General features: G+C 42.8%; 1 protein-coding gene across 3 annotated transcripts in view; it reads right to left on the reverse strand.

Annotated features, from left to right (window-relative positions):
* The window catches only part of TMEM132C (transmembrane protein 132C), a 220465-nt gene that overhangs the window by 25093 nt on the left and 180010 nt on the right, over positions 1 to 15362 (reverse strand). For 2 of the 3 annotated variants that reach the window (XM_032198963.1, XM_032198961.1), the window contains exon 5: positions 10282 to 10425. The exons of the other annotated variant lie outside the window; for it this stretch is intronic. In XM_032198963.1, the coding sequence (XP_032054854.1) occupies positions 10282 to 10425 (144 nt within the window). The remainder of the gene's footprint in view (positions 1 to 10281; positions 10426 to 15362) is intronic. 3 annotated transcript variants of the gene reach the window in all.

A 15362-nucleotide genomic window follows, 5' to 3' on the forward strand; every position in this document is an offset into this window, starting at 1 on the left:
GCAGAACAGAGTTTGGCTACTACTCACTAGGGATATGCCAGACTACATAGACAGCACAGCCCCAAATATTGCATGTCAAAGAAAGATCACAGGGTAAATGCAAAGACTTTTAATTTCTACCAACTAGACACTTTAGACAGTAGTTACAAATTTGAGAACATAACATTGCTTGCTTTTTCCTAACTGAATATATATCTACAATATGCGAATTGACAATGTGTAAATTGTAACTATTAGCAGAAAAAGAAAAGAGAGGCAAATAATTATTTCTTCCGCCTATATTGTTCAAAAAGGTCTGGAGAAACCTGCCACTCTTCCCATCAAATCTATACCTGTCACGAGATTCATTTTATTTCTCCAATTCCCTTTCCTGGTCTTGATCTCACAACTTTGAAGTTGATTTTGAAGCACTTTCTGTGGATCTTCAGGCATTGTTACTGCCACTCTGCTTTGATTTTTCACTTGGGGTATATAGGTTTTCCACAATGGCACCACTAACACAGAGAGTGAGCTGCATGAAGGCATGAGATGACAGGGAAAGAAGTCTGCAAGGATATGGCTTAAACGTTCCTTTAGCTGCCTTTGAAATATTCGCCTGTTATTTGATGGCAAAGTATTTACACCTTTTATTGTTGAATTTAAGTATCTCAGACTATGTCTATTTTGAGTTTCAATTTCCATTGAGGCTGACTGTTTGGGCAATAGTGTCATACATTAATGATATAACATCTATGAAAACTCCACATATTGCTGGCTTATATGTCGTATTTGTATCTGACAGAAGTGTGCAATAAAGATTCATTTTTCTATAACACCTCTGAAGTTTTTTCGCTCTGCTGATGTATATTGATCCCTGTAAATCACAGGACTATAGAAACTATCAGGGAGGGCAAGGAGGTGGACTTTCTCTTTGCAATTCTGTTCATAATATAAAATACCATGTTGGATTTACCAGAAGAAAAGCCTACAAAGTAGCAGGGCTTCAGAACTGCAAAACAATGGAATTTCCATACTGTGACTTTCTGTTGTCTGAAAGCTTTTCACTTTCACACAGATCACACGAAAACATAGTATCAGAAGGGGAAAGAGGAGCCATCGGATAAAAAAGTGCTAGGTTTGTACTCACAAAGAAATATAGCTTCTGATTTTGAGAGCTTTCAAGGCTGTATTAAGCTGTGCTGAGTAGAAACTGTATTTGCAGTTCATCAGCTGCTGCACATTCATTTCGGGAAAGTAATTTGTGGTGCCCCTTGTGGGTATCTGCAACATGTGGCCGATGGAGCATGTGACAAAGATCCCAGGCTTGTTCTGAGCTTGCTGGTGTGTCCCTACAGCCCCAAGCAGAGATCCTACCTAGCTCAGGACCCCAAAGCAGTGCAGCTGTGTTGGATCTCAGTGCAGCATCACATGGACTGAGCTTTCTGCTCCCCATTCTGGAGCTAATCAAGAAAGGACTTGCATGCCTAAGTATGAATGCACAAATGCTTCACAAAGGATAATGCAACTTTTCTGCATTCCTGCCAGAAAGTTTCACAGCTACTACTTTTTTTTTTTTTTTTTTTGAAGGAGGCATCAACACTCTGTCACTCCGTGAGCAGCTGCCTCCATGTTACAGGGGAGGAAGACTGCTGGTGGCTGCTACTGTTCAGATTGAACACTGTACGCTTTTTGCTGCATCCTGTAGGACTTCTGTGAAACCACAGAAGAGAGCAATACATTCAAGCACGAAGTATGGCCTATTATTAGACCATATTGGATTCCAGGAAACCCTGTTTCATTTCTCCTTTTGCTTCACAGGGTTGAGATAGGAATAAGACTTGTTTCAATCAAAAGTTTATCCATCAACTTGTTATTCAGCGTGCTCATCTTTACAACAGTTGCACCTAGCTAACAGACTCCAAATAGAGTTTTATTTGATCTAAGTGAAAAATGAGCAATAAATCAATTGCGTTATATACACTGTAGCAGCTTTTTATTGGAAGTTAGTGTTCTTCCTCGATCAAAATAGCCGGTAGGAACAACCAGTTCTTTCTTGCAAGCCCCTTGTTTTTGTTTTCTCCTATAACTGCACTGAAAACATAATGTGAAGCCCTAAACCCTCTGAGTCTTGAAAGCTTTGCAATAAAGCCCCATACAAATATATGTATATGCCAAGGTGCAGAAACTCAATGCAAGTTTGGATGCTTACCCTACTGTTTGCAGCAGGAGTTGAAAGGTATGAGAGGAAATTTAACAAGCCAGGATTTCTAAATTAAACCTGCCAGGATTTCTAATGGACTGACATCTTCTCAAACTCTGCTTCCCCTTGAAATCAACGTCTGCATCACACTTCATCACAACCACCACATCATTACTTGCCTCCAGATGCTGCTGGTAGTAAGAAAGCACAGGGAAGAACCCTCAGAGGCCATGGGAAGCTTGGTTTTGAGAAGACTTAGTTTGCCTCTGACAGATACTTATGAGATTCCTGCTTTGTTTATTTTGGCACTATCCATAACAACTTTTCACTGAACCAAGTAAAACTATCTCCAAATTCTGCTTAGGACCAGAAGCACTGATTCACTATGATATCACAACTGCAATGCTAACAGTGTAACACTAATTTCAATAGGAAAAGGATCGGATCTTCAATTAGTCCTGTGGAAAGCAAGCCATGAGACATTTAGGTCATTCCTCAACAATCTTGAATGTGTCCATACACTTTAGCGCTGCAGTGCACCAGGTGAGGACAGTCACATCCTGAATCCCATTCATCTTTGGGGAGGTTTTGAGAGACCAATAAATTTTGGCAGCACCACTTTCTTTAACTTAACACCAGACACCCTTCCACCATTAATACTTCATCTCACCATTCTCCGAGCCCTTGTTTTGCTCTCTTTTTGTTGCATGCCTGGCAACTTCAGAGGGATCCAGGGACCAGCTGGGCCCCTACACTAAGTAAATCAGGTAGCAGGAGCTGGTGCCTCAGCAGGATGTTGCCCCCAGTCAGCCCATCAGCGGTGGGGAGAAGCTGATCCCCATTCAGGTTGATAGATGTGCAGAGTGTGGGAACATCTGCTCTCACTAATAGTATCAGCCTTGCTTGTGCAGGGAATAACCACACAGTTTTAGGTAGGGCTAAAATAAAGGACAGGATGATTTCCCTTATGCTGTGGTTGAAGCTTGCTTTTGATTTTGGCCTTACATCCAGCCCCTGTGCTTCAGAGCGCAAACAATTGTGTTGACCCAATATATAGCAACTGATTCAAGTCAGAGTACATACCTATTTGGTATCTAAGCAACATCACAGAATCACAGAATTTCTAGGTTGGAAGAGACCTCAAGATCATCGAGTCCAACCTCTGACCTAACGCTAGCAGTCCCCACTAAACCATATCCCTAAGCTCTACATCTAAACGTCTTTTGAAGACTTCCAGGGATGGTGACTCCACCACTTCCCTGGGCAGCCTGTTCCAATGCCTAACAACCCTTTCAGTGAAGAAGTTCTTCCTAACATCTAACCTAAAACTCCCCTGGCGCAACTTAAGCCCATTCCCCCTCGTCCTGTCACCAGGCACATGGGAGAACAGACCAACCCCCACCTCGCTACAGCCTCCCTTGAGGTACCTATAGAGAGCGATAAGGTCGCCCCTGAGCCTCCTCTTCTCCAGGCTGAACAAGCCCAGCTCCCTCAGCCGCTCCTCGTAGGACTTGTTCTCCAGGCCCCTCACCAGCTTCGTCGCCCTTCTCTGCACCTGCTCAAGCACCTCGATGTCCTTCTTGTAGTGAGGGGCCCAAAACTAAACACAGTACTCAAGGTGCGGCCTCACCAGAGCTGAGTACAGGGGGACGATCACTTCCCTAGCCCTGCTGGTCACACTGTTGCTGATACAAGCCAGGATGCTGTTGGCCTTCTTGGCCACCTGAGCACACTGCTGGCTCATATTCAGCTGACTATCCACCATCACTCCCAGGTCCTTCTCTGCCTGGCAGCTCTCCAACCATTCCTCTCCCAGCCTGTAGCTCTGCTTGGGGTTATTGCGCCCCAGGTGCAGGACCCGGCACTTGGCCTTGTTGAACTTCATGCAGTTGACCTCAGCCCATCAGTGCAGCCTATCCAGATCCTCCTGCAGAGCCTTCCTACCCTCAAGCAGATCGACACACGCACCTAACTTGGTGTCATCTGCAAACTTACTGAGGGTGCGCTCAACGCCCTCGTCCAGATCATCGATGAAGATATTAAAGAGGACCGGCCCCAGCACCGAGCCCTGGGGGAGGCCACGCTTGACTGGCCTCCAACTGGACTTGGCTCCATTCACAACGACTCCAGCCAGTTTCTAACCCAACAAAGCGTGCGCCAGTCCAAGCCAAGAGCAGCCAGTTTCTTGAGGAGAATGCTGTGGGAGACGGTGTCAAAAACCTTGCTGAAGTCAAGGTAGACCACATCCACAGCCTTTCCCTCATCCACCCAGCGCGTCACTTTGTCATAGAAGGAGATCAGGTTCGTCAAGCAGGACCTGCCTTTCATAAACCCATGCTGACTAGGCCTGATTGCCTGCTTACCCTGCAAGTGCTGCGTGATGACTCTCAGGAGGATCTGCTCCATGAGCTTCCCTGGCACTGAGGTCAAACTGACAGGCCTGTAGTTTCCCGGGTCTGCCCTCCGGCCCTTCTTGTAGATGGGCGTCACATTTGCGAGCCGCCAGTCAACTGGGACCTCCCCCAATCGCCAGGACTGCTGATAAATGATAGACAGTGGCTTGGCCAGCTCCTCCTCCAGTTCTCTCAGTACCCTTGGCTGGATCCCATCCGGCCCCATCGACTTGTGCACATCCAAGTGCCGTAGCAGGTCACCAACCAGTTCTTCATGGATAGTGAAGGCCACATCCTGCTCCCCATCCCCTTCCACCAGCTCAGGGTACTGAGTATCCAGAGAACAACCAGTATTGCCGCTAAAGACTGAGGCGAAGAAGGCATTGAGCACCTCCGCCTTTTCCTCATCTCTTGTAACTAAGTTTCCCCCCGCATCCAGTAAAGGATGGAGATTCTCCTTAGTCCTCCTTTTTGTGTTGATGTATTTATAGAAATGTTTTTTGTTATCTTTAACAGCAGTAGCCAGATTGAGCTCCAGATGAGCTTTGGCCTTCTTAATTTTGTCCCTGCACAGCCTCGCAACATCCTTAAAGTCCTCCCTAGTGGCCTGCCCACTTTTCCAAAGATTATAAACCCTCTTTTTTCTCCTAAGCTCAAGCCACAATTCTCTGTTGAGCCAGGCTGGTCTTCTTCCCCGCCAGCTCGTCTTTGGGCACATGGGGACAGACCACTCCTGCGCCATTAAGATTTCCCTCTTGAAGAGTGCCCAGCCTTCCTGGACCCCTCTGCCCTTCTGAACCGCCTCCCAAGGTACTCCACCAACCAGTGTCCTGAGCAGCTCAAAGTCAGCCCTCCGAAAGTCCAATACAGCGGTTTTACTGGTCCCCTTCCTGGCCTCGCCAAGAATAGTGAACTCCACCATTGCGTGGTCACTCTGCCCAAGACAGCTCCCAACAATCACATCTTCCACCAGTCCTTCTCTGTTTGATGAAAGGGCTTCCATAATAGTTACAGATATCTATTGTACATAGATCTCTCCTTTTTTTGTTTTGTTTTGTTATGTTATGTTATGTTTGTTGTTATTGTTTTTGTTGTGTTTGGTTGGTTTGTTTAGTTTTCCTCTGGAATATGATGAGACATGATGAGACAGCCTGAGGGACTGTCCCTGTACCATTAAAATTTCAGGGTAAACTTTCCTGATGGCTTTAATGAGTGCAGCATTGACGCTGAAGAGGTTGATTCTTTATTAGATGCCTGCAGTTCAGCCACTCAGCTTGGAACTACAGTCAATCTACTGGCAGAAAAATGCATAACTCAACTTTTAATAAAAATACCTATGGATGCTGCTAACTAGTGGTTCCTCTGCCTATCAAAGTGAAGACAGTGCTTTCTATATCTCCTTTAAAACACCAACAGTTTTGCAAATACTGGAGGGCAAGAAAGAGCAGTGCAATTTCTTTGTAGTTATCTGAACAACTGCACCTGCCTGTGGCAGGGGGTTGCAACTAGATGGTCTTTAAGGTCTGTTCCCACCCAAACCATTCTGAGTCTACAGTCCTCTGAATTAAAGAGGATGAAGCATAACTATTTGTTTGTGATTGGGTATATTAAAACAATAGTAAAGTATCTTCTAAATAATGAAGTGCTGGTTACTTTTCCTCACTAAATAGGGTCTTGTGATATGGCCCCAATTAAAAATAAAAATAAGTTACTACAATTAGTGAACAGCTATTTATTTATCTATTAGGATAACATCCATCTGTCGGCTTCCTCATTAGCAAACTGAGTCTTTCCTGCATTATGTGTTATATAGCCTTCAGACTGGCCTTTAATCTGAACAGATCACAAATGAACAGCACATATTCCAACATAAATTGTGTCTATTTAGTAAGAATTAATTTCATTGTATACATTTGTTTCCACCAGAAATGGCAAAATCTCTGAAATATGTATGAATCCTAAAGGACTATTTCATATGAGTAGGTTCACTGATGTTTGCAGTATTCACAGCAAAGTTACTTATGTGCATGAACGATTACTGGATTGGCCCTTTAAAAAAGATCTGCAACCTTGACAGTTGTCTGTGAGTCCCATCAGTACTGCTTTGAAAGCTTTGAAACCAGCAGTGGTTCCAAGCTTTTCACGACTAAACTAAAGTTCAACTATAAAAACCCCTAGTCAAATTTTCAGCCCCCAACAATTCAGCGCTGCTTTGATCTGGGATTTTGTTTCAACCTACTGTGATAAGAGCAGGACAGCTGTGACACCTTGTCCTGAATTGAATCTCATAACCCAAATTCCTAACATTCTTCCAGTGGCCTTTACCTACTATTAATGTCTTTCTCTGCTCATCAGTCCCAAAGAAAATAAGAGCCCACTGTTTATTAACAGCTACCAAGGGATATCTTAAAGGTGTGATCCACACTTCTGTTCCTCTGATGATCACAGCAGCTGCATGTTTGTACAAATATTATGTGAATCTATGTTTTGATCTTAAAACTTTATCAAAGCTGTTAATGCGAAATGCTATCTGAAATGAAAAGAAACTAGTAAATAAGGTCTTCAGAGTATGGTTCATGTCTACTACACTCACTCAATTTACTGATTATAAATACTAGCAATACAATAAAAATACAATGCCATATATGTAATATCCCTTCATGTAGTGGTGGGATAAAAGCTAGCCCAAGAATAATGAAATGCAAACCCAAAATGTTTACTGTAGATTCTGAAATAGCACAGAAGATTTTTGAGCTCAGGCTATTTTCTTGGGGGGGGTGGGGGGGGAGGGGAAACACCACCACTAAATAGATAGGTAGATAAAACAACAACAAAAAAAGAACACATCCACAAGAGTTCTCAGTCTGGAAATGTCACAAGGTATTGCAAGTCTCCTGAAACTCTGCTCTCCTTCACAGCATGAAACCGCATCTGTGCTAACTGCCAGGTTAGAACCCGGAACAGTATTTGCTCTTGAGTAAACCACACAAAGCTCTGGCAAAAGCAGCCACAATTGACTTTAATTTCCAGGAGATGAAAAAGAGGCTACGTATGCAACAGCAATCACTATTAATGGATCCAGATATATGGATCCTACTAGTAAATTCCAGCTTAGCAAAGCAGAATTTGGCTGCGGCTTGATTTTTAGTGCCATAATAAATATTTTGTCCTCTTTTAAAGGTTGGACCCCTGTGTGAAGGCCTAGAGCATTCAAAGACTTTTAAAGGTCAGAAAATCAACAGTGAATTTGGAAGTGAACGAACAAAGTGCTGTTTGGAGCTGAAACTATGAGACGATAAAAAAAATGTAAAAGGAGTTATAGTCAGCAGATTAAGACAGGATACGAGCTATGCACTGAACTGCCTCGAGACCGAGATTATCACTGGGGAAGCTATTAGCTGTTACTTTAGATATATCTTATCTCTACATCTCCACTGGGCTCTGCTACTGAGAATAATGTAATTACAGCCAAACTGAAGGCACTGTAAAAATTAATACATATAAGCTTTTATCTGATGGCCATTCAAATTGCAGGGCAAAAACATTACCACTAGGCTGTTTACATGACCCATACAAATGGATACTTATCTAGTTAATGACAAATATTACAAGTTAAGTCCTAGCAAGCAGCAGTCCCCCCAACTTCCAGCATAACTGAGTATGCTTGTCTGAATCCAAAGCAATCAGAAATTCCACAGAACTGAAATAAAACAAAAATATTTCTGTGAACCTTTAAATGATAATATGTCTAAGTATTACATAGCTCTCATCAATATCTCATTACTTTTCTTAGCTTGTGGTTTAAATTCATCTACAGGCTTTCATACATTTAAATGTGTTTTTATTCTGTTATGAGAGGGATGCTTAGGAACACGAGCTGCAAACACATGCACCCTTTTTTGTTGAAGATACCATGATCTTGTATGAAGAAGTATCATTTATGATAAATAGACTTCTGTTTTTTAACAGAAAGGTTACTACCAACAAGATATCTAAAATAGTATTTTACAGGGCAAGATGATACATCCAAAGAATTTAACATAAACCTTTATGGAGAATTTCGAAATGAATTAAGGATGAAATATTTTTGTGCTCCATTTTAAGGTTTCTGCATACTCTTAAAAATCAGAACAAATATAAACATTTCTATCTGACTCAAACACCAAGCTTCATTTGCCCATATAAAGAAATTTACTGGAAAATTTTCTGACCATAAATAAACAAACAAAACAAAAACAAACCACCTTTTTTTCTTTCTGATGAGATGATAAAAACTTTTTGTTCAACACATTTCATTGACAACACTATTTTTTAACTAGCTGTATGATTTATAGCAGTTAGCTCTTATGTCACAGATGCATTCCTCTAGGGACTCTGTTTATATTTTTAAATATACAGATGACATTTTCCCTATTTGTCTGAGCAATTTCAAAACATTTCTGAAAGAAATTATACCTGAAACATTTCTCTAGTCAATTCCAATAGGCACTGTGTGCTAGCCTCAAGTTATTTGTTCCACTTTAACTTCAGAGTGGCTACACAGGGAGGCTGCTAGAAGCCACTTAGAAATGTTCCAATAGTGCAAACAGACTCTGTTTTAAGAAACCCTTTTAGCGGAGATAAATTACTTCTGTAGAAAAGAAGAGAAGAGCACAGCAGGGTCCCAAGTGCTAATCAAAGGACATAGTGCTTCAAGAAAACATTCTTTCCAAACAAATTGTTGGAGAACTGTGGTAGTCCAGGATGTGCTGCAATTACTGCAAGAACAACACACTCCTCTTCATAAGATTTGGGAATTTCATTTCTTTTTGATCAATATGCTCCAAAGCTTTAAAACTCAGACTTTTTTTTCAGATGAATTTTTATGTGAGAAATCATTGTGCTGTCATTTTCTATGCACCATGTGGTGATGTATATCAAATATAACATAACAAATTCCTTTTCCAGAGAGCTTATGGACCCAGAGTAAAATCAAACCTGCTCAAGGATCATAAACTACAAAAATCCTATGTAGAAAGCTGCAACAGGATTCCTGAACAGTACTGTCTCTGTACTGACTCTCTGCACAACTGTGAATTTCCTTCAGGGCTTTGACTACACATACACAGCAGAAATAGTTGTGTTGCCGTAAGACAGTATGACCCCACAGGTATTTGTTAGTGTGTGACATTAAGCTGCTAGTGCTAAATCGATGGATCAGGCAATGTGAGTGCTTTCTAGCCACTTCTATGCAGAAAAAAATTTCTTAATTCAAAACAGCTCTCAGCAGAATGTGAAGTCCACCAGGATGACTTTGCATTGGAGTTGCTGGGGAATATTTATCCAATCCGTTCTACTGATGCAGCTGTGAAGGTGATAATAACAGCTGGCAAGGTAATAAGAAACGTCTGGAGAGGCAGCACTAACAGCAGTGAATGAACTGCAATATTTTTGCAGTGAATAAACTCCATACTCAGAGGACTTGAGGTGGCATTACCAAGACATTTTAAAAGTAGGACAGAAATAAAAATTAAACACTGAAATTCTATTGAAACTCGGTGTGGTGGCTGTATTCATGCTGCTAACTCTCTTTTCTTAAAAATCCTCCTCATTATGCTTTTGAAACAAAAGAACAATTAATTTGCAGGACTAGATTTAGTGTCTGTTCCCAGGTTATTATTATATAAAAAGACAAGAAATTTCAGAAGCCAGCATAGGGCATGAACTTACTTTGATGACATCTTCATCAGAGGACTTACACTCAACTGATTCAGAGATGTCTGTCACAGCACTGTTCTCCTCAATGGAGACCACTTTGATAGGTACTGCCACTGTTTTTCCTGTGAGAATTGCAGTGTTCAGTATTTCTGTATCCTGTACACAAAACAAAGTACAGCACCGTTACGAGACAGTTAAAGACATTTCCAAAGACTGAGCACCAGCTCTTCAGGTGGACTTATACTCAAGAGAAATGCACTAATTCTCAGCAGCTAATGACCTCATCTTCTAATAATCTCATCTTCTATTAGGCACAACTCGGTAATAAGTAGTAAAAGTCCATTTATATTTTACCTGCTAAACAAGCACTGTCACCTGCATTGCACATTGTTAAATAGTGAACAAAATGACCGCAACTCAGTTCTGTCCAGACATGCACACGTCGCAGACAGATTATACTTTTTAATATTTGGAGCTTTTCCCAATATTTACCTTCCAATACATCAGTTCAAGATTATTACAGAACTGGATTTGATTGACAATAGTTGGGACAGGGTGCAAGAGTATCAAAAGCAAAAATATTACTCTCTGAATATAAACCCAATGCAAAGACAGGGCCTCTCTGTGAACTTTGTATCTGGAACTGTTTCAAGATGATTTAATTTCCGTTGATATGGCCAGTGAAGCAATGTAAGGAATCCAGAAGGAGTTAGTGATGCTATTAACTGCAAGGAAAATAACAAGGAAATCTGAAGTTTGAACTTGGGTCATGGCATATAAAAGCCTTTCAGTGCACCATCGACTAAGCTAACTCTTCTAACTCCTGAACTGTTTCAGCATCATTGTAGTCCCAAGATTCCCATACACAAAGATCTTCAAAGTTTTCTCCAACTTTTCAAATTCAAGCTCTATAAAATGAAAAAAATATTCAGCAAAATTCTCAGCAACAAAGTCAAAAGGACTGCAGCTGTTAATGTCAACAGCAGCAAAATGGGGCACTGATACTATCGAAATTGTTTTCAATTCAAGTTTATTGAGCTTGAAGTCTTTGTCAGATTTTCTTTTCATCTTGCAACTTGTTATTTCACAGGTCTTCCTACTGAAAACCATCAAATTAAAACAAAAAACTATTAAAATAGGGATTTGGGTTGTTTTAGGAAAATAAGAACATTATTCCTATGGCATTTATGTAAACAGAGCTACACAACACAGTAAATTAGAGCCAGATTTACAAATAACATTATTGGAAAGACTAAGGCCATCCTTGGAACTCGTTATAAGATGGAGATCCCCCTCAGCCCACACTTCCGTAGGCAGACTTACAGAGAAACAAGTGTTGAATAACCCACATAGCTTCACCAAAAAGAAGGTTCAACATATATTTTTTTTGCTGTGCATTTGGCTATTGCAAGTGCTGTACGTCCTTTAAAATTAATCTTTTGCCTCAGTCCCTTAACACCTTATTTTTTGTGGCTCAGAGTGTTAAGCAGTGTGAACTAAGGACTCCAGGGTGAAGGAGCAGCAACAGACTTTGTGGAAATGACAGGACATCTTTTCAGGCTATCTCAGCTCTGCTTTGAAATTATTCTACTCAGATCCAGCATGTCTTTAGCAACCGATATGAATTACTTGTAGAGAAATCTAATTTAAAGGGACAGGTCCAGAGGAAGAGCAATACCATAAATAGAAATGAGTTTCAGATTTAAAGCATACTTTGTGGCTTGGGGATTTATCCATGTTTGTATTTAATGTCAATCTATGAAGTTCAACACACAAAAAAGTAAATCATATACATACAAAACAAACAGACAAACCCCACACCACTGTGGGGTTTGATAGAAGAAGAAGATAAAAAACAAAATGTGATTATACAGTGAGATAAAACTTCTGTGCTATGAGCATCAGAGTGAATAAATTACCTGAATTTAACTTGTGACAACCTGCCTGGGAGTCACTAGAACTTCCTCCAGCTCAGCTTTTCTTGTGCCTGCAGTGCTGTATAATCAGTGACCCCAACCACTCAACTCCCAGCCTGTAGCTCTGCTTGAGGTTGTTGCGCCCCAGGTGTAGGACCCGGCACTTGGTCTTGTTGAACTCCATACAGTTGGCCTCAGCCCATCGGTCCAGCCTTTCCAGATCCTCCTGCAGAGCCTTCCTACCCTTGAGGAGATTGACACACACACACCGAACTTGGTGTCATCTGCAAACTTACTGAGGGTGCACTCAATGCCCTCATCCAGATCATCAATAAAGATATTAAAGAGGACTGGCCCCAGTACCAAGCCCTGGGGGAGGCCACTAGTGACCAGCCTCCAACTGGACTTGACTCCATTCACCACAACTCTTTGGGCCCGGCTATCTGGCCAGTTTCTAACCCAATGAAGTGTGCGCCAGTCCAAGTCAAGAGCAGCCAGTTTCTTGAGGAGAATGCTGTGGGAGACGGTGTCAAAAACCTTGCTGAAGTCAAGGTAGACCACATCCACAGCCTTTCCCTCATCCACCCAGTGTGTGACTTTATCATAGAAGGAGATCAGGTTCGTCAAGCAGGACCTGCCTTTTATAAATCCATGCTGACTGGGCCTGATCACCTGCAAGTACCGCGTGATGACACTCTAGATAATGTGCTCCATGAGCTTCCCTGGCACTAAGGTCAAACTGACAGGCCTATAGTTCCCCGGGTGTACCCTCCGGCCATTCTTGTAGATGGGCATCATGTTTGCTGGCTGCCAGTCAACTGGGACCTCCCCTGATAGCCAGGACTGCCGATAAATGATGGAAAGGGGCTTGGCCAGCTCCTCCACCAGCTCTCTCAGTACCCTCGGGTGGATGCTATCCAGCTCCATCGACTTGCGCACATCCAAGTACTGTATCGGGTCTCCAACCATTTCCTCGTGTGTTATGAGGGCCACATTCTGCTCCCCATCCCCTTCCACCAGCTCAGGGTGCTGGGTATCCAGAGAATAACTGCTCTTGCTGCTAAAGACTGAGGCAAAGAAGGCATTGAACACCTCAGCCTTTTCCTCATCTCTAGTAACTAAGTTTCCCCCCACATCCAGTAAAAGATGGAGATTCTCCCATGCTGCCTGTCCCTTCTGAAGAGCCTATAGCCAGACATTGCAGCACTCCAGACATGAGAGTGGTCCCACCACGTTTCCGTGATGGCAACCAAGTCATAGCCTGCCTGCTGCACAATGGCTTCCGGCTCCTCTTCTTTGTTACCCATGCTGTGTGTATTAGTGTAGATGCACTTCAGTTGGGCCATTGCCTTCTCCTCTGGCCTAGACATTATTCCTCCTGGCACACCTCCAACAAGCCTTATTTCAGCCCCGTCCGCCCTTCTTACCTAGTTTAAAGCCCTCTCAATGAGCCCTGCCAGCTCCTGGGCTAGGATCCGTTTTCCCCTTACAGATACGTGAGACCCGTCTGCAGCCATCAGGCCGGGTGTTGAGTAAAGGTCCAAAAAACCAAAACGGTCCAAAAAAAAAAAAATTTCTGTGTTGGTACCAGCCTCTGAGCCACGTGTTTATCAGGTGTGCTTACTGTGTCCTCTCTGTACCCCTCCCTGCCACTGTAGGGATGGACAAAAACACCACCTGTACTCCCACTCCGTCCACTACCCGTCCCTGTCCCCTAAAATCCCATTTGATAGTCTGCAGCCTTCTCTCTTCAATATTATCACTGCCAGCCTGGACTATCAAAAGTGGATAGTAATCAGAGGGGCAAACCAGGTTGGGAAGCTTTCTGGCATTGTCCCCGACCCTGGCCCCAGGGAGGCAGCAGACTTCCCTACGGGTAGGGTCAGGCCGACAAATAGGGCCCTCTGTTCCCCTGACAAGGGAGTTGCCTAGAATGATTACCGTTCTATCTTTCTTGGTGGAGGCAGTCTTGAGGTGTGGAGTTGACTTCCTCACCCTAAACATCCTCCTGGGTACACTTTCTACCTCAACCTCACCCACCAGTCTCTCAAGCTCCAGGGCCTCAAACCTATTGTGTAAGGGCACCTGGGAAGGTGGGGCCAGTAGGGGAGGGCATTGCCTGCAAGGTGACCATTCCTCCTGAACTCCCAGGTCCCCTCCCTCTGCCCAACTGTGACAGGGCAGGGGGTCCACCCCCATTTGGGGTGTCTCAGCTCGGTACCTCTCCTTCAGGCCCTGCAGGGAGTTGCTCCACCAGTCTATCTCCCTCTCACACTCTCTGATGGCCCTCAACCTCTCCACCACCTCCTTGAGCTCTGCCACCAGGCAGACCAGGTCATCCACCTGCTCGCACCTCACACACACAGTATCTCTGCCTCCCTCAGAGGGCTCAGACAGTGTCTGCATCTGGAGACCTGAACTGCTGTATTTTTGAGTGGGCAGTCAGTCTGGGTGGATACAGACTTTCTAGAGACAGCTCTTTGTCTAGTGTAGACCATTGCAGCCTAGCTAGTAGAAGACAGCCATTAGAGGATTTGTTCTTATGGGTGGCGGGCCCTCCCTGCTCGCCCTCCCTGCTCACCCTGCCTTTGCAAACTGCCATGCAAACTGCCGCACCCTGCCCTTCTGACCTAAAATGTATTACCTAAAATACAGGTAATATAATAACCTTTATAATACAAGAACCTATATATGTATAATAACCTATATATCTTGTATCCTAAACAAGCCTATTCTACTTCACTGATCCCAAATAATATGATCCTTCCTCACTGGACAAAAGAAAATTATCTGTATCTTTAAAATGAAAAAGCCTGATAGGTAGTGTGAGTGATATTTCTGCTTTCTGCACTCCTTAGTGCAGAACTGATGTACAAATTACTAAGTAATAATCTGTCACTTCTGTTTCTCTCTTTCTAATAGGTCATTCTTGGTATATCTGAATTCTAAGCGGGTTTGATATAAAGCCACTATTACGAAGTTTAAAAAACCTTTTGAAATTTCCCAAGACCTCTCTACAGAAAAAAGAGGAAATTTGACTGCTAACACATTATCAGCAATTAGAAACCTCTATCTTCTGCCCTTTGCTAATGGTTTCATTAAAGGAAGTATTGTGCATTTCAATGAATTTATTTTGATGAATTACTTCAGAGCCACATCTGCATAAAAATTGTAAAA

The sequence above is a fragment of the Aythya fuligula genome, chromosome 17, assembly GCF_009819795.1.
Source record: "Aythya fuligula isolate bAytFul2 chromosome 17, bAytFul2.pri, whole genome shotgun sequence".
Lineage (NCBI taxonomy): Eukaryota > Metazoa > Chordata > Aves > Anseriformes > Anatidae > Aythya > Aythya fuligula.